We start from the raw sequence: 24,161 nt of genomic DNA, 5'->3' as shown, positions 1-24,161 counted from the left end.
TCTAATGGAGAAAACGACCCGAACGAAAGCCGTAGATCTCAAAAAGTTAAAAATTATAGAACGAAGGGAGTACGGTTTAATTTTGTTGGAACAGTTCACCCTGTCAATGATAGTTCATCGGGGGGGTACCATGAAGAAGGAGACGACGGGCACATGGACACGCCCTACCCTTTCTGCCGGCCGGACGGGCCCCCATCGACCTGTCTTCCCTTGACCACTTATTAGTTTTCAGGAGCACGCATGCAGCCAGCAGCCATCATGATGCTGATGCAGTGATGCAGCCCGGCCGGCGGCCGGCCAAGTAGCAGCATCAGCCAACAGCAACAGGCGTGCATGTAGTACAAATGATCATTACATACATGGTGTACAACGTACTACTACAGGCTTTAGACGGCGGCCATGCATTATTCATGGTACAGTTTATGGGGTGACATATGTATAGGGCACCTAGGTGCTGTTTAGTTCCTAAAATTTTACAAAATTTTTCAAGATTCATCGTCATATCGAATCTTTAGACGCATGCATGAAACATTAAATATAAATAAAAAATAAAACTAATTACATAGTTTAGACGAAATTCACGAGACGAATCTTTTAAGCATAATTAGATTATGATTGGACACTAATTGTCAAATAACAACGAAATTGCTACAGTAGCATTTCCAAAAAAAAATCACCAACTAAACACTACCCTACTGCTACTGATGAAGTCGATGGTAGGAACAAGCTAGCTAGGGACACCATTATTCCATTCTTTTGTACAATGCCAGCTTGTGCTCGGTTTTCGCATGGCATGGTGCATGTCATCACATCTGCTGCGTGGTGATGTTTGGTGCCTGTATAGTGTATAGGGATTAAGGAGCAGCCACCAAATAATCTCAGTCACCGGCATATATGCATGGCGTGCAGTTTGGCACCTAGCACAACAACCTCATAAACATGTTTCTGCTCTTATATATAAAATCAAATTATTAACAAACCAAGATCAAAACAAGCAGATGCTCGATCGATCTGAAAATGACCAAAACTTTGGCAGCACACCTCCCCTTACAGAATTATTAAATCAGGTACTTACAAAGGAGCAGCAGCAACATGAAGGTTGATCATTCATTCATTCATCAAGCACAAAGCTCAAATTTAGAGAACGAAACACACTAATCTTACATAGCTTGTGGCGTCTGAATGTCTGATCATATATGTTTCAGTGTTCCCAATGCAAGAACGTCAACGGAGCAATTATATTAACACTGTTCAGACGATGATGGAGGTGATCCGAGTCCGATTCCGAGTCCGATTCCTCCATCAGTACAAGAGCATTACCCAATCCTTTCCACCTCATGATGCATATATATCTACACCTTAATTAATACTACAATTATATAAGGTTTGATCAGATTGACACCTCTGTTACTTTACTTATCTTGAGGTTCCCCGGACGACCGGCGGCCTGGGATCTGCAGCAGCGACGAGCCGGCGGGGGTGGAAGGCGCCGTCAGCGACGATATCCACGGCGCTCTTGCACCCGTGCATGTCGAGGAAGGCCACGAGCCCGCCTCCGCCGGCGGCGATCCACCACCGGCGCTCCGCGCGGCCGGACGATACTACTGCTGGCTTTGCCGGCAGCACCGGCACCGGCCACAGCTTGTTCTTGGTGTCGTCCTCGGCATCCTCCGCGGTGTAGCCGTCCTCCCTGGTGCACTCGGCGAAGGCGGCGACGAAGGGGTCGTCGTCCCTGGCGTCGGAGGACGACGACGCGGCAGGGGGCTTCGCGCGCTGGCGCCGGTGCCGGCGTCGAGGGGCCGGGCGGAGCAGCGGCGGCGGAAGCGGGAGCGGGAGCGGGGTGCCTGCTGTGGGGGAGCCGAGCCCGCCGCGGAACGAGTTCTTGGGCACGCCCGGGTGGCGCTCCCACGAGAATGGCACGAGCGAGGTGGTGGTGCTGGCGCGCGGGGACGGCGACGGGCAGAAGAAGGTCGACGCGCTGGAGATGGAGGAAGAGGACGACGAGGAGGAGGAGGAGGAGTGGGAGCTGCGGTGGCGCCCGCGACGAGGTGCCGCAGGCGGCGACGGGAGAGACAGCGGAGGCGGCGGCAGCGGCAGTGGCTGCGGTGGTGCGTGGTGCTGAGATGCTCGCATGGCTTGGCTTGTGTTGGGGAATCGGAGGAGGGTGGTGTAGCGAGGAGCGTTTGCTGTAGTTTCGATCCGGCGGGCAGTTGGGGGCCGGGCAGCTGTGCGTGTGGATAAATACTGTTGGAGTATTTGCAGCAAGGCCCCTTAGATTTGCATCCATATAATTTTTATAAGATTTTCGATTCACGGCTTTGGTTAAAACTTTTACAAAAATAGCTAATCTTTCTTTCTTATAAACTATTTGCTCTCGGCTCATTTTCCTTATTTGGTGAAAATTTGATGCCAGTGCTGAAATTCACTAAAGTTGCAGTTGTGGGGTATAAATGAAGAGAACGGTGGCCTGGTGTGAGAATTTATTCACTTTCGAACTAAAATTCATCATAATAAATTTTTATTAGTTTTCATAAGTGGCCTTGTTTTGTCTACTACTAACTCTTAGCCACATGCAAAAGGAAAAGGATTCATATAGGACTCAATGGCACCTCTCACCAAGGGTTTATGAATGAAAATGGTTGCTTCCATCGATGAGAAAAAAACTAACTCTAAAAATATAATACCAGAGCAGTGAAACGGTGGTATATGAAAATGGATTGAAAGTAGTTTAAAAATAGAGAAAATATTGCACCTAGGTCATCGCACTAGACAACCCCCAAGGCTGCAAGCCACATAATTTTCCGTTTGCATGCATTTTGTCGGATTTGAAAATTTCATTCATCTCTCTCAATGTGTATAACCCTTACCACATAGCCACAAAATCACTTCTTCACTAGATGAGGGATTATTACTTTGACCTAACCTCTTCAAATCTTGTGTTGCATATATGGCATTATCAACACACTTAAATTTAAAAGTTGTCACCTACAAAGTTTTAGACCTCATCAAGCAGTACAACTTTGATGTGAGCATGTCTCCGTCCGTGGTTATTTGAAAAAATTCAAATAGATCTGAGAACTTTTAATGAATTATGGGGCATTTAGGTGGTTGAATGATAAAACAGTTAAAGGACTAATGAGTTTTGGATAGATCTTATTGCAAATGATCCCTTCGCAAAAAAAATATTGCAAATGGTCATATCGCACTAATGTCATATCTCAAATTGAAGAAAGGGCAAGCAAAGTGAAAAAAGACGAAAGACATAAGGTTGTAGTGACTATTATTTGCTCTCAACGGTAGCTTGCTTCCATGAGCAAGAAGATATTGGTATTTGTGAAGATTGAAGTATGAGTAAAGAAAAATTGTAGGGTTTTAAATGATCATATATCCATGGCGTTTTCAGATTAGTGTAGTAGATATTTCCTAAAATATAGGGTTTTCTTCTCCTTTGGAAATTGATGGTTGGCTATGTTTTTGGTTTCTAATTTGTTGACACACTTGTTGAGGAATATCCAAGTTTCAAAGACCTGCTGAGTAATTAAGAAATTAAAAATGTAAATAATAACAATACATAACCTCAACCACTTAAGAAAAAATTAAAATAAAATTAAGTAAAACTTTGGGTGCTATCGCAAAACAACACTAGAAATAAATATTCTGAATACTCTCTCAGTTGTTACAAAATAAAGTACTCCCTCCATACTAAAAAATAAAAGTCGTTTTGGACATCGACACGGTCTCCAAAGTATAACTTTGACTTCTTGATTTTATAAAAATATTTATCGAAAAGTGATATATGTATATTTTTATGAAAGCATTCTTCAAGACAAATCTATTCATATGGTTTTCACGTTTTCAAACTCAACAACTTAAAAGTTATTCATGATTTATATTCCCAATGTTTTTACCAAAGCTTTGTCCAAACGACTTCATTTTTTAGCATGGAGGGAGAATAGTCCAAAGCTTCTAAGAAACAAGGTAAGTCCGCCTATATAACATCTACATCATCAAATTACCTTAATTATATCCACCATGGAGGGATTTATGTCTCTATATATCTTATTAATGATGCATTTATATGCATGGGGCATCACAGATTTTAACATGTTTTCTGTCGTTACCGCTCGCTCGCAGCAGCAGCAGGGAGGGGGTTGTTCTGCTCTGTATCGCCAGCAGCACGTGGGTGGATCGGGACTGGCGGTCGTTGGACCCGTCGTCGACGTCCATGGCGTGGCGGTTGCGCATCGTCTTCGTTCTTTGCGCGCGCATGCACGCACGTCTCTCGGCACTTCTCCGTTCCATGATTCGTCCGATCCGTTACCAACTTACCATGCACCCTTCCTTTCTGACAAAAGTCTTGTACAAAGGCAGCATGCAATGACAGATCGCCAAGGTTTTTACCTGAATGGATGAAGGTTGGTTCATGTGGGCGCCTGTTACTACTTGACTTGGCAGGTAAGAATGACTGCATATATAGAATTATATATATGCCGGCCAGTTCCTCCATAGCTTTGCAAAATAGTTGGTGTTTGAAATATTTGAGATGCTGAACGAATGTGCCAAGTAGTTTGAAAGCCATGCATGGTATTGTTAAAGTTAGTTTTGTTTTTAATAAAACACTTTAGATATATATGAGCATATATCAGGGTAATAAGATTACTCGATCACATATGACATCCCGTTGGGACATCAGAAACGACGGCGTCACTATCCAATAATATATGCAACCGATTCCCATCCCTTGCATGATCATCATATCATATGTACCAACAGTTTTCAACTCATGTTGCTCTTTCGTTTCGACACATGCTGCCCTCTGCTGGCCCACATAGTTAGCATTTTGTGATTTGTGTGACAAACAAGCCACAGTACAAGACAATACGTGCTAACATGGGTGGGCAACAAGCCGGCCGGCCAATGCAAGAGCACGTACTGACAACAAAGAATGAACAATTAAATAAAGGTTCCAAATGTCCCACGTACATCGTCTCAACTAATGATCCTATTCGTTTTTCTTATAATCTATACTTTTCAGCTTGTTTTTTCAGCCGGAACAGTGTTTTCTCTCACAACAAATCAGATGGAACAGTATTTTGACTTGTTTTTTTTTCAACGAAGCTAACGGGGCCAATATATCTTTCCTACTTACTTCGCGAGCTTTTCCCTCTCTATAATGCTATATGCTCCTAACCAACGCGACCTTTTCTGAATGGTCCTATACATACATACTCCTATGCATGGGTGATCAGCTAGCCACATGATCCCATCATTGCTCAGCTTGAGGCCACTACTTCTCAATTTCCACCCGCGGCCTGCACGGACTCCTGCCTGCGCCCCCTATCGCCACCGACAACCAGCTCTGCCTTCCCGGCCAGCCGAAATCAGCTTGTCGACCTCGTGCGCCTCTCCCTCTGTTTCCTGTTTCCTTACTAGATTTGTGCTGCTATCTGGATCTGTACCTACACCCATGCATCTCCTCCACCTCTGGTCTCCCCTGAGCTCGAACTCTGGCTAGACAACTCTTGTTTGTGTTGAGCTTGGAAAAGTAAGTGGACTTGAATCATGTCCACATGGTGTCCAAATTAATTAAGTTCTGGACACGTTCCAACGCTCGTTGGATGGTCGTTTAGCAACCTAGATTGTTGCATCGGGAACAACAAATTAACACCAATAAAAAATGCTGGTCTTGTAGTTAAGACTTTTTGGTCACGTCTGATTCGATCAAAAAGGCTTGTCTCTTGCCTTGATGACTTAATTTGTTTAGCCAAATGTCAAGAGGCTAATGGTGATATGGATAATCTTGTTCGGCTGGGATGAAATTCGGTACTGTTCATGCTAAAAACATTGTTTATGCTGAAATTTTACGAGAGAAAAACACTGCTCCGGCTGAAAAAAAAAAAAAAAAGACATCCAGCCAGCCAAAAGTGACCAGCCGAACACGACCGTATATATATCGTTAAGTTACGTCAAGGCCAGAATCAAGGCGATGAGGAATGAAGACGAAGGGGGTATATATGTAGCCTACGATGGCCGACTGGAACAGCTTACAGTTGCAACTGCTTTTGTCGCGGAAAAGGAGAACCGAAACACTCCGACTGAAGAAACCGAAAAACAATGAGATAACGGTGGAACAGTCGGCCGTGTATCGATCGGCTGAGGCTCGCTGTCATTATAAGCCGGCTTATCAGTCACGGTGTAGTTAAGACTTTTTGGTCACGTCTGATTCGATCAAAAAGGCTTGTCTCTTGCCTTGATGACTTAATTTGTTTAGCCAAATGTCAAGAGGCTAATGGTGATATGGATAAGCCTGAGAAATAATTGTATCCTATCCGACTTTCCCAGGACGATGAAATCTTGGCACTCAGAATTAATCACGACCGGCATATATATCGTTAAGTTACGTCAAGGCCAGAATCAAGGCGATGAGGAATGAAGACGAAGGGGGTATATATGTAGCCTACGATGGCCGACTGGAACAGCTTACAGCTGCAACGGCTTGTGTCGCGGAAAAGGAGAACCGAAACACTCCGACTGAAGAAACCGAAAAACAATGAGATAACGGTGGAACAGTAGGCACGTGTATCGATCGGCTAAGGCTCAGTTCAGCTGTGATTATAAGCCGGCTTATTAGTCATCGTACAATATTTTTCTCTCCCAACAAATCAGCCGTATAAATCAGCAACAGCGGTTTATAGACCAACCGAACAGAGCCTAAGATTTCGCAGCTGTCTCTACATACATACACTGTCTTCATACGCCGCCTATATATGGGCCCGTCATTATACACACGGACATCATCATATCGGCGCAAGCAAAGGAGAGAGGGGTGTAGTGTACTGCGACCCGCCTGCTGCAGACCTTCTCATGGGCCATGGCCCAAAGATAAGGCGGCCCAGGGGGCTTTGGGCTTGAAGGATTCGGAAGGCCCAGGGGACCGCCAAAAGCACCCACGTTGTTTTGTTCCCGGCACAGGCGCACAGGGGGCAACGTTGTTTTGATCCGAAAAAATAAGTTATGAAAGACTTATTTTATTATCCTTTTATCTCTGTTTCCTCTTTATAATCTGGCTTCTGCGATCGCACACAACCAAGTCTTACAATGTTGTTAGCTTATTTGGTGAAAAAAAAAATTGTTTGTTTTTTTCTCAAAAACAAAGTCATTACGAGCACACCAAATTGCCCAAATAGTAGCACCAGCCCCCACAAAATCTGTCATTTATATATCATCCACAATGGCTAATGGCTAGGTATCTGATTATTGCAGCATTAAATGCTCGTTAAGTATACCCTTTTCCTCAACATTGTGGATGTCCTAAGCTAGAGTGGTGTGATCGACAAAGAAACTAGGCAATGGATCATGATATGTTAGTTCTTTAGTTTGGATGGGTTCCCAGCAGGGGCAGAGCCAGGGCCGCTGGAGCACCGGCCTTGTCTCTAGAACCTCATATAATGCACTAATGCTAGGAAAAAAACATTCCTCTAAAATCAAAATATGTAATCTAGTTTCAATTAGCTTTTTTTGTCTGAAACCGGAGGGGCTTGAACCCCTACTTGTAGTTTCAATTACTTTACCCTCCCTTGTCTAGTTCAACGCCTCCTTTGTATCCTTTTCTGGCTCCGCCACTGGTTTCGAGTAATTCCTTCGTTCTCAGATAACCGCAGATACAGCAGGGACCGGAGTGAGATCTTAAAGATGAGACGTTAGGATATGATGAATGTGACGGGGGGGAGGGAGCATCAGCAGGCCAGCACCTACTATTACAACAAAAATAAATATCATGACGAGCCGGCTAAAGGAGGATGAAATCAGATGGCGTGCCCATGTCCGCGATCGACCCCTTCTCCTCTGCAAGAAAAGCAAGAAGATCCCAAGACGGCGACGCGTCAAATTTAAAGGCGGGAGGGAGGGGCATCGAGCAAACAAGGAAAAGCCCAACCGTCTGCCACAAGCAACGCCTTCCCTTCCCCTGGTTCAAGTGAAGAAAGCTTTGCCGCTACTCGACTTCGATTCGAACCCCTCACAGGGCACAAGCCAAGAAAAAAAAACTCTACTCCTGCTCAGAAGCAAAGCCCAGGGCTGTTGTCCATTCCAATTTTTTTTTTTTTTTCATTTCATCCGTGCAAGCAAAGCAACAAGCCTCGGGTACGTCGTCGTCGGTTTTCTTCCGGCCGGGAAGGAAGGATTGGAGACGGATCGGATGGGCGGCGCCGGGGCCGGGTCGCCGCCGACGGCGTCGTCGTGGCGGGCGGTGGCCGCGGCCGCTGTGGCGCTGTGGCTGGTCCTGGCGCTGGCGGTCCTCTGGCTGCCGCTGCTCTGCTGCGCCGTGGCCGCCGTCCGCTTCCTCAGGGTCAGGAGGAAGCTGGTGGTGGCCGGCAGGAGATCATCGCGTGGCTGCTGCGACGGCGACGACCGCGGGCCGGAGGAGGCGGCTGTGGTGGACGCCGACGGAGGCCGGCTCCGGCTCCTGTTGCTGCACCAGTACCTCGACGACCAGATGGAGCTCGTCGGAGGAGGCCACGAGGAGCAGCAACAAGGAACCCCCGCTTCGTGATGTTGATCCGACGGCGAAACAGTACTAGTGTGCTAACTGTTAAGAAGAGACGGAGAAACTGAAACCCAAAGCTTTCCTTTTTTTTTCATTTCGGTTTGCAGACTTGCAGTTCGTAGCCTGTAAAACAGGGGAAGTTAGCAAAATGAGTTCGCAATTTCTTCCTCGATTGTTGACTTGCAGCTCTTCCCGCTGACATTATGTAAATGTAGCCGTGTTAGACCTTTCGCTGTCAGTGTCATACTAACTGCATAATTCGGCGAAATTTTGGGATCCGGTATCGAATTGTAATAGTGTCTCAAACTTTATTTTAAATAATAAAAAAAAAACGTAACCTGCTGGTGCAACAAAAGGACGGATTGGCGGATTGAGATATGGGCTTCAACCAGCCGTTTCTTTCTTTCCCATTGATGCTTTTGATGAGAAGCATGCAGATCTTGTTCGCCAACAATACTTGGAACCGCTCGAGAGGTGCCTAATCGTCGCCACGCATCTCTCTGGTTTTTTTAATATAAGGCTCCATGCCAATTTCAAAAGGTCAAAAAAAAAAAAACTGTGAAATGCTCGAGAGAGAAGGAAGCGATTGAAATGATTTTTTCAGCTGCACTGACGTAGAGTGTCACTGTCAGGGACATATCTAGCGGTGGGACGGGAGGGGCTCAAGCCCCGCCTACAGCCGCCAAGTCCATGGAGCTTATGGCGAGTTACGCATTTACGCAGCGGCGCGGCGCTTGTGGCTGTGCGGCTCCTACAGGAGTTAGCTGCTGGCCGTAAGGACACGGCCTGTCCAAAAGTACAGCCGAGGCCCTCGCACGCTTCCTCCACTTGATCATCGTTCATGGGATCTCCAACAAGATCGCAGCGGCTGCTCACAAATGGAGCACCAAGCAGCATTGGCCCTTCCTAAAAAAAAATTTCTGTCATGACTGTGTTGAGAACGTTGAGAAGCAGTCTAAGCAGGGGCTCTGAATCCATCACATATTCTGAATTTATTATATTCAGTTATCACATATGATGATATATGAGCATGTTCTTCATTTGATTATTTCTCTAATATAAGTACGACCTTATTTTATTTGGCTAATAAAGCTGTCTTTGTTTGTATCTAAGCACACCGTTTTGACCTTCATTTGCTGTAGTACCTTTCAAATCTTGCTCCTAGTAGCAGCCAAAAAAAAACTAGGGTAGGTGATGGCCACTGATCGACTGACGACGGACCTCTACAGCCTGTTCGGTTGGCTGGTTCGTATCGTTGCTGGTTCGTGAAGAAGTACTGCTGACTGGTTTGTGTGAGAGAAAAATATTGTTCCGACTGAAAATTTACGATCGTTTACGACAAGCCACAGGCTGCTAGTACTTTGCCAACCGGCCAGCCAGCAACCACACTATCTGAAAGTGATGAGGCACTACTTCGCGGCGTTGAATTTTGGTATTCTTTCTTCACGCTGCGCCTTTTTAATTTGCGCCCTTATCTTTTTTTCTTGCATGTGAAAATTAAAACGCAGCTGTGCCATGTTTTACGTAATGATGCGTTGAAAATGTCAGGACTTACACTGAAGCGGCCATGTTAATTAGCTTTAAGGAGAGCGAAAGTACATAATACATATATGCATCATATATCCGGACTGAAACTCTGAAATTCCCGGGCATACCCTACATTTTTGGGCAAAATTTTAATAGTTTTTAGAGGTATATGTATGTATAATATAGTTAAGGTGTTAAAATTGCGTTTCTTTGCCATTTTATTGCTGTAATTCACGTGTAAATGAAAGCAGCCCACAGGCCACGCCTATCTGGACGGCCCATGGCCCATCTAGCCTTCCCACTCACTTCCCCACTCCCCCAAATCCACCGTAGGGGTAGGGCAGCCGCCAGCAGCTTCGTGCTTCGACCGATTCCGCGAATCGACGGACATAGAATTGCGTCGCGCCACTCGCCCACGCGGCCGCTCGCACCGCCGCTTGCCACTGCGCTCGCCGCCAGGCCACCCGCTCCACCGGCCCACGCGGCCACACCTCCGGCCTCCCCCCGCTGCCCGCACGGACGCTCGCGTCGCCGGCGTGCCCCACGCGGCAACGCCGCCCCGCTCCCGCTGCGGGCTGCGGCCGGCGGCACCCGCTCCCCCTGGCAGCTGCGGAGCTAGAGCTGCTCGCCGTCGCTCGGAGGTAATAAAAAATCAAATCCCTTTGTTGTATGCGTTGGCAGACTAGTATTGCAATCTTCTAGTATTTTTTTGTAAGACCTTATATTACAGCTAAAGAATTTGTATTGTTATTTATGCAAATTTCAAACTTATTTGTTAGGCATACCCTGGATTTAAATCCTGGGTCCGCCACTGACTGTATCTTATACTTATTATGTTACTGTTGCCACAGAGAAGCCTGCATGCCCCTCGCGCCACAGCCCACTGTAGCACGTCGGCCGGGAGTTCATATATTAGACCCGGACCTTCCTAAGATTGCAGCACATTCAAATCTTCGACAACAATACTTGGAACCACTCGAGAGATGTCGTCTTGTCTACGGCAAACGCAGGACGGTGTGCCGAATCTGCGTCGTGTGCCTCCTTTTCATGCACTCCGGGTCACTCCTGTTTTACACATGAGACGAGTCCAGATCGACCTGTCTCTTTGGTGGTCTCTTATACTAGTGTATATATATATGCGTTGAAAATAATGTCAGAATTTATCGGCCGGCTTATCAATTAGAATCTACAGTATTTTTCTCTCACAACAAAACAGCTTCAGCAGCTTATCAACCTGCTTTAATACCAGTTGAACAGGCCACGAGAGGCGAAAGCACATGATACATATACATTGTATATCCGTGCTGAAACTTTGAAAGCTATGGAAGAAGATGAAAATGAAATACGGGGCAACAAATACTAAACACTTCACGACCCGCCACTGGTATGCATGCACGCGTCCAGTGGTCCTTGAACGGTTGAGAGAAACAAAACACAAGATTTCTTTTCCAAGCAAAATGTTTGATCAAGTGCAAGAACAAGTAAATCGGAAAAGCCGCTGAGCTGGCAGCGACTGAGGCAATGGGACATGGGCTCAACTGAACCACCACCACCTTCTTCTTGTAGCAGCAGAGTAATATACTACCTGATCCTATATCTATTGATGTTGGATTGGGAGCACATGGAGATGGAGGGTTCTCCTCCTCCAGATCTGACTCCTGGCAGGCATTGAATTGCACTTGCTGCACCCATGAGGAGCAGCAACTGCTGCAGCTCTGCAAGTCAAGGTGTGGATGGACACAGATTGCATTGGGCCTCGTCGTCGTCGCGGCAGCCGGCAGCTGATCATGGTTGGCTGATCGCAGCTCCAGAGCCTCCCAACTCCTTTGAAAGCAGAACAAAGAAACGAGATTTGATGAACTGTCAACACTTGGAATTCGCATTAAGGTAGAGGAGATAAAAATGAAAACATGGTGAACTTGAGATCCGTCTCCCCTGGTCTGAACCCTGTTCTACCAAAAGGGTGGTTGGACTTGGACGGAACGAGGAGGGTCAGTGAGTTCGGCCGCACATCTCGTCGTGGACTCTACTGCTGTGTATTGTCATATCATTCATCTATTGCGCTCGCGGATCATTTTTAGTTTTGACGTTTTGTGCTAAACCAAACTCGTTGAAGCTTTCAAACTTCTACATTTGTATTAGATTTTCCACCACTCATCTTGGTATGTTTCTGTTGTTCTTCAAAAAAAATGGCATATGAGATGTGTTGCCGGTTCCCTTGTCTTCAGATTGAAGGAAATTCTACGGCCTGTATGTACTTTCGGTTCAAATTGAGTGCAGATGGCAGCTCTTATGGCCTCAAAGTGTCTGAATTTACATCAGACGGGATAAACGTAATATGTCTGCGGAGTTCAGGGGGAAGACGATGTCATTCAGAGAAAAGACAGTTTGTTTCCTCCCCCTCCTCTATTGAATTGATACCTATGGCTATATATAAGAAGTGGAGGGGAAACCTCAGAATTTTCATAACGAAAATTCATCCACTTGTCTCAAAACTAGGAAGCAGCAGTACAATACAGAATCCTGTACCGTGAAATATAACAACAATTACTCAAGTTAATATGATGAGCCGTTGCCCAAGAGCAGCATCTGCAGAAACAAAACAGGGAACTGCCAAGATTCCAGGAACAAGATGAAGTGTAATGTAAGAATAAGTAAATTCCATGGTATATTATATCAGTAAGTTTTTGTTTCCCTTTGTAGTTAGGCGTCCCCTTTACATATACAATCAAGAAGGTCTCACTTTGTCAGAAGCCCTCTCTCAAGTCAAGTGTGCTGGAATTTAACATCCACGGCCCAACCCAACCCCCAACTGTATCTCCTCTACAGACCACCCTAGAATAGTGGAACCAACATGAATCAGCGAATCCCTGGTCAATCTTGCTAGCATATGGTGACACTACCTACAGGTTATGAATGTACAAGATACCTGCCTACGCCAACCTATCTGTGTGGTATTAGTCTCAAAACCAAAACACAAAAGGATTTGCCTCGTATTTATGCTGTCAGGCCTATATCATCCCATCTTGCTGACACATGCAATCAGGCATTGGGAATGTGTACACCGAATCGTTTGGTTTCCTGAATGCAATGCTCTTCATGTCGCTGTGATGCAGTATTTCCTGCATGTTCTGCTTGAACTGATCCCATCTGAAATTTCAAAAGGATTTAAAAAAACATTTAAATAAAACGCTTCTAAACAAATTATGCCACGACAAAGATCACCTATCAAGCCATAAAATTGAAGGCCAAATCAGAGGTACACTACAATTTGTTGACTGGACTATACATTCAGAAAAGTATGTAAGGGTGGGTGGAAAGATGTATTCATTAAAGCAGTTGTTAGGTAATAACAGGAACAACAGACTAATTGGACCATTGGTCAAAACATATTGTTTTAAGCAGTTGCTTTAGTAAAGAATTATTATCTGAATGGAATCAAAGATGAAAATTATTCTGTGTGATTTGACTGTAACTAGCAACAAGTGACAGACTGACTGCTTTACAGTTACTGATAACGTGTATGATTGCATACAGTTACTAAATAAATTTAAGATAACTGCTCAAACTGACCTGATATTGGGATCATCAAAAGATAAGACCAGCTTCCGCTTGTCTGGTTTTATTGTCTTCGCATTCCCCCCAAACAGGTAGCGCCTGTGCCCCCATCAGAAAGCGAGGGAAGTTCCCCCCTTGAGTTGTCACAAACACTTCGCTCTGAACGCAGACAGTGTAATCTAATGCTGCTAGCTGAGACGAGTGCCCCTATAGAGAATTGGTAGGTGAGTTGGATCACATAATTCATCAAATAAAACAGCAGTATTTAATCTACCTTCTGTCTCAACCAAAACAGATACTTTTGAACATCAAATGGTTTCAAATTTATATTAGTAAATGTAACACCATCATACATGCATATTTTGTTCAATATTAAAAGGACTTCAGAGTGCTGGTGCAAGAAATACCTTGAACTGAGCAAGTTCTTCAGGCGAAGCAAGAGAATCCTTCGTCGTTAAAAGAGGGAAGGGAGACGAGCTTCGGCTCGACTGGCTAGGAGGTGAGGCTTAAGGCCTCTGCCTGCCGACCGGAGTTCAAGGCCCGCTGTGCGCAGAATTTCCGGTACCCATAAAAAAAAATCCTCTCGTCTGTCTCGACTTTCCCAAAGCACGGGCAACGGACCGGCCCACTTACAGGGTAATGGGCCCCTGTGTAAGGACGGGACACGGTGTTCGGGGGTTTTCTCGGCCTGCGTGAGAAGGTCTTTTTCCTTAAGCACAAAGTTGCGGGGGCTGTCTGCCCACTGTAGGCCGAGTTTTTTTTTAAAAGAGGGAACATCTGGCGAAGAGGAGCCATATATTTTTCAGAGTTGTTTATTTTACCGGAAGCAACATATAGGGAGGTTGTATCGTCAAATCCCATGCCCCGTGGCATCATGCCAACCTGCATAAATTCATTTAGTGAGGACATATATCATCTCCAGTAAACCCCTTTTACATATTGAAATGTTTTTTAAAAGGCAACTTCCACAGTGATAACCTGAAGCTTAACCAACTAAACTGACTTGTTAGCTGAATACAAAAAAGCAGGGGGAAATTGTTAGCTAATCTGCCACCTTGTATGAACACAGCAGAGGAAGGCGGCGCCGACTTAGCCGCTTGCTGTGTGTGAACACAGTAAGGGAAGGCGGCGCCGACTTTGCCCCCTGCTGTGATACAGTAGCCGCTGTAGGTGCAGGCGCCGTACGGCTCACCTGCAGCACTGTAGGAACAGGCAGTGGCCGGCGCAGAGTTAGCCCTGTCAGGTTATCTAGTTACTATGCTAGCATGGGCGCTGCACATAGACTAGATAGTTAGAGTTGTATAAATAGACATGTATGGCAACTCAGTAAAGAGAGCTCAGATTTGCCATCACACAGACAGGCCTCGGCCAACGCTGTTGTCTTGTATTGTGCGTGCTTGCTCTGTTCTCCCTTCTTCTCCCAACTCCGTCCGTAGTGTGTGGGTACGGACAACGCCGGTACGTGGTCTACACGGCTAGTGGGTGCTCAGCAACACTAGCGCGTGCTAGGCGAGACCGTCAAGTGCTCCACTCGCCTGAGCCGGTGCTCGGCAAGATCGACTAGAGTGGTTCAATGTCGTGAGCCGGTGATCCTGTGAGACCAACGGAGTGGTCTAGAGGCCATCTCGGTGGTCTGGAGGCTATCTGTAGTGGTCTGGAGGCCATCTCGGTGGTCTGGAGGCTATCTGTAGTGGTCGGGAGGCTAACTGCAGGCTAACAAGTGGTATCAGAGCCGTACAAACGCCGTCGTCATTCTAACCGATGGTGATGACAGGCGGTTCGGAGTTGGGCGACTGCAGTGGCACTATTGTGGCTGCCCAGCCACTACCGGATGTAGTTGTTCGCACGGTGCGGGAGGTCAGCGGCACCACTTGGCCGACGCTGACTCGCACTAACTATGGAGAGTGGTCGGTGACCATAAAGGTCAAGCTCAGAGCCCGACGGCTCTAGAATGCTGTTGACAAGGGCACCGACGTGGAAGAAGACGACATGTCAGCGTTGGAGGCTATCCTCGCTGCTGTACCGGCGGAGTACAGGGAACCGTTGGAGACGAAAAGCTCAGCTAAGGAGGCGTGGGAGGCCATTGCGGCAATGCGCGTCGGTTCCGACCGCGCAAAGAAGGCGACGGCCCAGCTTCTGAAGCAGGAGTACGCAAACCTCAAGTTCAAGGATGGTGAAACAGTGGAGGACTTCTCCCTCCGCCTGCAGACACTCATCAGCAAGCTGAAGAGCCACGGCGTCACCATCGACGAAGAGGAGGCGGTCTCCAAATTCCTCCACTCCGTGCCGGCAAAGTACATCCAGATCGCTCTCTCCATAGAGACGATGCTGGACTTGTCCACCCTCACCATCGAGGATGTGGTAGGCCGTCTGCGGGCGGTGGATGAGCGCCTGGGGCAGGCGATAGCAACGAAGGACAGTGAGAAACTCCTGCTGACGGAAGAGGAGTGGGCTGCTCGGCGAAACTCCGGGAAGGCAGCCTCCTCCAGTTGCGGTGGCAACGGCAAACATCGCGGCAGGGCTTCTTCGGAGAAGAAGCAAATCGACTCCAACGCCTGTCGGTGTTGCGGGAAGATGGGCCATTGGGCATGGGAGTGCCCAAATCGCAAGAAGGAAAAGAAGGCTTAGGCTCACCTGGCAAAAGCCGATGATGAGGATGAGGCCACTATCCTTATGGCGACGTTCTGTGCACTGCACGATATCGAGGCCATAGAGAGGGAAGAGGCGATAATGGTGGAAGGATCTAGCAAGGCCCTGAAGACCGTCAACCTCGACGAACCATGTGCCCAAGTCCATCTCGGACGTGTGGGCGCCGACCAGGAGCAGCGGTGGTATCTGGACTCTGGTGCCAGTAACCACATGACGGGCTCCAAGGACTCCTTCTCCGAGCTCAACGGCGATGTTACCGGTACGGTGAAGTTTGGTGACGGCTCAAGGGTGGCTATCCAAGGGCACGGCACCATCATCTTCAGATGCCAGAACGGGGAGCACCGCGCGCTAACGGATGTATATTACATCCCGCAGCTGCGTTCCAGCATCATTAGCATTGGTTAGCTGGATAAGCGCGGTAGCGAGGTTCTGATCAAGGATGGCGTTCTGAGGATCAGAGACCGGGAGCAGCGACTTCTCGCCAAGGTAAAGAGGTCCCTGAACCAGTTGTACCTGCTCGACCTAAAGGTAGAGCAGCCGGTTTGCCTGGCGGCAAGGCACTCCGAGGAACCATGGATGTGGCATGCTCGGTTCGGACATCTTAGCTTCGACGCGCTTGGTCGGCTGGGGAAGATGGTCCGAGGGCTACCCCACATCAAACACGGAGGCGAGCTGTGTGATAGCTGCCTGGCCGGGAAGCAGAGGAGGCTACCGTTCCCAAAGGCGGCCAAGTATCGCGCGAAGGAAGCTCTCGAGCTAGTTCACGGCGACCTCTGTGGGCCGATCACACCTGCTACATGCGATGGTCGGTGGTACTTCCTCCTACTCGTGGATGATTGTAGTCGCTACATGTGGCTGCAACTCCTGACGAGCAAGGATGAAGCGGCGGTGGCGATCAAGAAGTTCAAGACGCGTGCGGAGGCCGAGAGCGGCAAGAAGCTCCACGTACTAAGGACTGATCGGGGTGGTGAATTCACTTTGGTGGAGTTTGCTACGTATTGCGCGGATCAGGGTGTGGGACAACATCACACCGCGCTGTACTCGCCACAACAGAATGGCGTGGTGGAGCGACAGAACCAGACAGTGGTCGGCATGGCCCGATCCATGATGAAGGCCAAAGGGATGCCGACAAAATTCTGGGGAGAGGCGGTGTTCGTCCTCAACCGTGCTCCAACCAAGGCCCTAACGGGCAAGACACCGTTCGAAGCTTGGTACGGGAGCAAGCCGAACGTGTCATTCCTCCGGACATTCGGTTGCATCGGCCACGTCAGGAAGACAAAACCAAACCTCACCAAGCTGGAGGACAGGAGCACACCCATGGTGTTCCTGGGCTACACAGAGGGTACCAAGGCGTACCGGCTCTATGACCCACGCGAAGACAAGGTGACTGTCTCACGCGACGTTGTGTTCAACGAGGAGGCGGCTTGGGACTGGAACAGTCCGAGCACGGGGGAAGTAGGAGGCTTCCCCAACACCTTCGTCATCGAGCACTTGGTCATCCACGGAGGTGGAGACGCTGCGGAACAGGTGCCACGCACTCTGGGAGGAGCGCCGAGCACTCCGGTGGTAGAGTCGAGCACTTCTGGGGCAGTGCCGAGCACTTCAGGAGGGATGTCGAGCACTCCGGGAGGAGTGTCGAGCACTTTTGGAGGGATGCCGAGCACGCCAGGAGTGGAGCCAGGAGGTTCTGCAGTGGTGGCGACCACTTCAGGATGGGTGCCGAGCACTCCCGTGGCGGAGCCAAGACGTCTTACTGTGGTCCCAACCACTCCAAGACTAAGGCTAGGCACTCTTACAGTGTGGCCGAACACTGCAAGAGTTATGATGAGCAGTCCAGAAGCAGTGCCGAGCACTTCGGGTGCTATGCAGGGCACTCCGGCGGAAGAAGGAACTCCATCACCCCCGATCGAGTTCGCCTCACCTCCAAGTGACATCACTGAGTTTGTGGACGCCTACCACGAAGGTGAGGAGTTGAGGTTCCGCAGGCTGGACGACATCGTCGGCGGCACAGGTCCCTCAGGTCTGGCGGGTAGGCTGCTCAATGATGCAGAGCTGCTACTCGTCAGTGTAGAGGAACCACCCACGTTCGCGCTAGCCAAGCGCGATGGAAACTGGCGACGGGCGATGCTGGAGGAGATGAAGGCGATTGAGGAAAACGAGACTTGGCAGCTCGTCGATCCACCTCCAGGATGCCGTCTGATCAGCATGAAGTGGGTGTACAAAGTCAAAAGGGACAAGCTCGGCGCCATCATCAAGCACAAGGCGCGCCTCGTCGCCCGAGGCTTTGTCCAGCGCGAGGGCATCGAATTCGAGGAGGTCTTTGCGCCAGTAGCGCGCATGGAGTCGGTCCATTTGCTACTTGCTTTGGCGGCAGCAAAGGACTGGCGCGTCCATCACTTGGACGTTAAATCGGCCTTCCTCAACGGCGAGCTAGCGGAAACGGTCTTCGTCAGGCAACCTCCAGGGTTCGCTGTCAAGGGAGAGGAGCACAGGGTGCTCCGACTGCGCAAAGCGCTCTACGGGCTGCGGCAAGCCCCTCGAGCATGGAACGCCAAGCTTGAAACCACGCTGGGCGAGCTTGGGTTTCAGAGGTGCGCAACCGAGCACACGCTCTACACGCGACGACGGGGAAGGAAGAGCTCATGGTCGGCGTGTATGTGGATGACTTAATCGTCACCGACGCGCGCACGGAGGATATCAACAGCTTCAAGCGAGAGATGGCAGCTCGCTTCCGAATGAGCGATCTCGGCGCTCTCTCCTACTACCTCGGCATCGAGATGAGACAGGGGAAGGAGGAACTCACGCTCGGGCAAAGCGCGTATGCCTCCAAGCTGTTGGAGAGGAGCGGCATGGTGGAGTGCAAGCCATGCGTGACTCCGATGGAGGAGCGACTGAAGCTGACGAAGGCCAACACTGCGGCAAAGGTGGATGCAACACTCTACCGAAGCATCATTGGCAGTCTGCGCTATCTAGTCCACACGAGGCCGGACATTGCGTTCGCCGTGGGCTACGTCAGTCGCTTCATGAAGGATCCCGGAGAGGATCACTGGGCTGCGGTAAAGCGGCTACTACGCTACGTCAAGGGGACGGTGAATCATGGAATCATCTTCCCAAAGACCGGCGGGAGTAGGCTGCAGCTCATGGTATTCAGCGATGCAGACATGGTGGGGGGCATCGACGGACGACGGAGCACCTCTGGCATACTCGTCTTCCTCGGGTCAGCCCCAATTTCATGGCTGTCACTGAAACAGAAGGTGGTAGCGCTATCTATGTGTGAGGCAGAGTATGTAGCGGCGGCCACAGCGGCGTGCCAAGTTGTGTGGCTACGCCGGCTGCTGGGCGAGCTGACCGGCGTGGAAGCTCACCCACCAGCACTGATGGTGGACAACCAGCCCGCCATCGCCCTCGCGAAGAATCCGGTTATGCACGACCGGAGTAAACACATTGACGTAAAGTTTCACTTCCTCAGGGACTGTGTTGATGGAGGGCAAATCGTCATCGAGTTCGTTGAAACTGCTCGGCAGCTTGCAGACGTCCTCACCAAGCCGCTCGGACGACTTCGACTCACGGAGCTGAAGGAGATGATCGGCATAGAGGGGGTACAAGGGTTAGCAGTAGGATTAGGGGAAGATTGTTAGCTAATCTACTGCCACCTTGTATGAACACAGCAGAGGAAGGCGGCGCCGACTTAGCCGCCTGCTGTGTGTGAACACAGCAAGGGAAGGCGGTGCCAACTTTGCCCACTGCTGTGATATAGTAGCCGCTGCAGGTGCAGGCGCCGCACGGCTCACCTGCAGCATTGTAGGAACAGGCAGTGGCCGGCGCAAAGTCAGCCCTGTCAGGTTATCTAGTTACTGTGCCAACATGGGCGCTGCACATGGACTAGATAGTTAGAGTTGTATAAATAGACATGTATGGCAACTCAGTAAAGAGAGCTCAGATTTGCCATCACACAGATAGGGCCTCGCCCAACGCTGTTGTCTTGTATTGTGCGTGCTTGCTCTGTTCTCCCTTCTTCTCCCAACTCCGTCCGTAGTGTGTGGGTACGGACAACGCCGGTACGTGGTCTGCACGGCTAGTGGGTGCTCGGCAACACTAGCGCGTGCTCGGCGAGACCGTCAAGTGCTCCACTCGCCTGAGCCGGTGCTCGGCAAGATCAGCTAGAGTGGTTCACTGTCGTGAGCCGGTGATCCTGTGAGACCAACGGAGTGGTCTGGAGTCTGGAGGCTATCTGTAGTGGTCTGGAGGCCATTTCGGTGGTCTAGAGGCTATCTGTAGTGGTCGGGAGGCTAACTGCAGGCCAACAGAAATGCAGTAACCAAGGCTATAACAATTTTAAAGGAATAACTTTGAAATACTAACTGCGTGATTCAGTGCATACGAAGCAACTGTCTGTCCAACATAAAAAATGCTTGACTCCCATGAGCTGATGTACTATGGCAGTACAGCCTAAGAGGCCTAGACTCAAAATGTGTTTGTAGTAGACAAAGACAAATACAAAATGGAAATAGGAGGTGCTAACCTCTAATGGAGTAAGAGGACACTTTCCATCCCTTCTGTTTGCCTCAGGGTTTATCACTCGACCATGCCGACGAAACTTCCCTCTCCAGCTCCTTTCACGAGCATTGTCCATTTCAGTTTTCTCCCTCCAGCCACCATCATATGTACAACATGAAAAGGCTACCATATCCTGAAACATACACCGTATTAGTAGGATGGAAAAAAAAAGTCATAATTGTGAATGCATAAGAGAGACTTGAAACCTCTTCAAAGCGAAGATGCACTGAGACATACTTCCCACCATTCAACAAACTCTTTTCTGTCATTCGACCAACCAAGTCATCTGAGAGAGTTCTTATGGGTTCAGCAAATCTTAATGCATGGTAGTTTACCAAACACCTCAAGGCCTGGATGTTCAATGGAACTGACTGGGCTAATCTGTTTGAGAATGGGGCTATGCGCACAACCCTGCAAAGAACAGAAAATAAAATGAAACTCATGCTTTGGCTTTGCCCCAGCTAAATCAAGCTCTCTTTATTTTTTCTCCAGGTTGGGTACGGGGTGTTTTTCGTACCCTAACTCCAGCAGTTTTGGAAGAACATTTTGCACATAGTGGTTTGGAGATGAGTAGGCTTTAGTTCTCATATTTGGTATGCTGCTGATATTATGATTGAAGCGCAGCAAAACATCTTCAGGAAGTTTCTTCACAACCCTTACATGTTCTTTGAGTGTCTCAATGAAATGATCTTCATCAAATACATCACCAAATTTGCTGAAAGAAATCCATCAGGTCAGATGACAACATCTATATCCTCATGAAACTGCTTGATAAGAAGTGCAGAAGCAATACCAATGATCATTCTCAAATCAGAATGTTAAAATTTCAAATTTAATGTTTAGAACTGAGACAAATTGCTTCAGACAAAAAGACAGGAATCATAAATTACAAGGGTGTTCAATCATTGCAAGGAAACAAAGTAATAATCAGACAAATAATTACCTAGGATCACGCCAGACGCTATTCAGATGAAATGTTGGGATCACAAGAGTTGCATTAAGCAAGCTGGCCACAGCAACAGCATCACAGATCTGCATTAAAAAACCTGAGTTAATAATTACTCAACATAGTGAAGCTTCCAAGAACTTCAGAAATATAAAAGATTAGCATCACAGCTAGTGGACAGGGACCACACCAGCATTCAAAAGTTAGGATGAGAAGAAATATATTTACAAAGAAACATATAATAGCACATATGGATAGTCAAGATAATACTCCAGACTGTTTCGGCAGGTCCTAGACAACAGAGGCTTTCTATTTAGTTAGGAAACTTTAAGCTCCTGCTTTTCAAATGAAATAATCTTTTTTTTTTCGACAAATTCTATCCTGTTGCCAGTTCCATGATTTCATAACAAAACTGTTAAAGAAAGCCAGCTCCGTTGAGTACAGTGTACACTAACAAGAATACCCAAATCACTTATTGGTGGACCAAAGATTCACAAGGCACTGGACTTTAATATAAGACAATGACAATGTATCTACTCAGAACCATAAGTACACATTTGCTCAAGAGTAACAGTCCTGGTACTTACAGAAAGCCTTTGTTGATTTAGACCACCATTTGCTTCTATCATGAGATAGCCATTTGAGGGTGGCAACTCTGCAAATGACCAAAGTGCCATTTAACCTATGAGTATTGGCTTAAACCCATTCCTTGGCTATCTCTGCTCGCCCAGTTATTAAGATTTATGAAACCATACAAAGGTTTCAAAATGGTACCTGATCGAGTCAGCCTACTGTTGACACAAGGCATCCATGGGTCCCCGGAATTCTGGTAATGTGATGTCATTAGCTGCATATGCCAAAACGATAATTTGTTAATGTTAAGAGCAAAATAATCTAATAAATGGTCAAAGATTGGTTCCCACAACGGACAAAAGTAGGCAATGCAATAAGGTAATCTACATGTGAACACGTTGCCAGGGAAGTTTTCTGTTTTTTTTTTAATTTAAAAATGATACTGAATAACAGAAGTTTACTACCGATTGACTTCCAGATGATTGCCGCACTCGCGAGGGACACCCGTCAGCAGCGGCGGGGCAGGGGCAGGGGCTGGGGCCGGCGCTCGCGCGGGACCATGTGGTGTGGCCTGCGAACGAGCTTGGGGGGGAGGCTGGCTGGCTGGATGGGAACCGCAGGAATTAATGGCGGGCGGGCGGAGCAGGGGATTTTTTATATTTTTAATATTTTTTTAAACTAATTTTAAATCTAACATTGTCGTGGATGACGTGACGACGATCGAAAATGCTGACCGGTGACGTGGCAGGGCTTGCCGCGCCACGAACGCCGGCACGCCATGGCCGCCGGCGCGCCACCCCATCCGGCCACGCACGGCGGCTGCCCGCCGAGGCGAACGCCCACGCCTCCTGGCCTGGTCTAGCGCGCCACCGCCGCGAGTACGAGCGCCGCTGCCGCGAGGTACTCCCCTAGGGTATTTGTTGATTGAATCGACAGTGTTAGTTTAGTAAGTTAGTAAAATAAATAAAGTTAGTATAATTAGTATAGTTAGTAAAGTTAGTTTAGTTAGTATAGGTAATATAGTAAGTTAGTATAGATAGTAAAGTTAGGTAGTTTAGTTAGTACAGTTAGTGAGTCTAGTTATACATTGTATTTAGTCTAATTAGTTGTTGTAGTTAGTCTTGTATAGATGTTAATATTAGATTAGTTAGTATAGTTATAGTTAGAAAATGTATTAATATTACTATGGACATTGCGTATGATGATTTCGACGACTTGATGAAGTTTTTTAAAATGCTTTTGCAGATGGATTGTTGTGTTAGAGTTTTTTACAGAGAAAGTGTTAGGAGAGAAGATGGTATGTTTGAGAATATGGAAGAAGAATTAGAATGGTTTGATGAATCTCCTAGCTTCAACGACCTTTGTGTCCGTTTGAATACAAAGTTTGACGGTAATTTCACACTGAAGGGAAGGTTTGATACTAGGAAGACTAGGGCACACTATGTCCTCATGCCCTTGCGCGACCCTGCTCACTGGTCCCGCTACACTAGAGTGCTCCAAGGTTCTAATATGCCCATGGCTGAGGTGGTGGTGGAGAATGGGTACAGGGTGCAGGGTGTCCAGGACGGCCCATTCATTGTCGGTGTTGGAGGCAGTGAACAAGAATTAGGGGTCGAAGGGGAAGCAACTCATTGTAACATGAATTTGGACGGTCAGTTGACGTAGGAGCAGTTTCATTCAACTACGGTATGCTGTATAAGCAATGACTTCGATGTGAATGATTTCGAACGGGAAGAGGAGGAGAAGGAGGAGAAGGACAGGATTGGTGATGCAGTTAGCAGTAATTCAGATGATTCTGATGATGAC

General features: G+C 47.9%; 3 protein-coding genes across 3 annotated transcripts; 1 reads left to right on the top strand and 2 right to left on the bottom strand.

Annotated features, from left to right (window-relative positions):
* Positions 1-888: 888 nt before the first annotated feature.
* Positions 889-2,198, bottom strand: LOC136505950 (uncharacterized). The gene has a single exon (XM_066501081.1). It carries the CDS (start codon positions 2,131-2,133, stop codon positions 1,417-1,419), a length of 717 nt encoding a protein of 238 aa, XP_066357178.1. The 5' UTR covers positions 2,134-2,198; the 3' UTR covers positions 889-1,416.
* Positions 2,199-7,823: 5,625 nt separating this feature from the next.
* On the top strand, positions 7,824-8,819 carry LOC136502517 (uncharacterized). Its single transcript, XM_066497787.1, has one exon. The coding sequence runs from the start codon at positions 8,198-8,200 to the stop codon at positions 8,549-8,551; it is 354 nt and encodes a 117-aa protein (XP_066353884.1). The 5' UTR covers positions 7,824-8,197; the 3' UTR covers positions 8,552-8,819.
* Positions 8,820-13,083: 4,264 nt separating this feature from the next.
* LOC136503220 (O-fucosyltransferase 9-like) lies at positions 13,084-23,548 on the bottom strand. Its single transcript, XM_066498367.1, is given in 12 exon segments — positions 13,084-13,222; positions 13,646-13,737; positions 13,739-13,837; positions 14,038-14,107; positions 14,406-14,512; positions 20,802-20,969; positions 21,043-21,247; positions 21,354-21,551; positions 21,780-21,868; positions 22,370-22,437; positions 22,557-22,629; positions 23,540-23,548. Coding segments are annotated over 12 exon segments (1,317 nt in total).
* Positions 23,549-24,161: the final 613 nt, after the last annotated feature.

The sequence above is a fragment of the Miscanthus floridulus genome, chromosome 14 (assembly GCF_019320115.1).
Source record: "Miscanthus floridulus cultivar M001 chromosome 14, ASM1932011v1, whole genome shotgun sequence".
NCBI lineage: Eukaryota > Viridiplantae > Streptophyta > Magnoliopsida > Poales > Poaceae > Miscanthus > Miscanthus floridulus.
The sequence above is the reverse complement of the archived record's forward strand: the minus strand, read 5'-3'. Positions and strand labels throughout refer to the sequence as shown.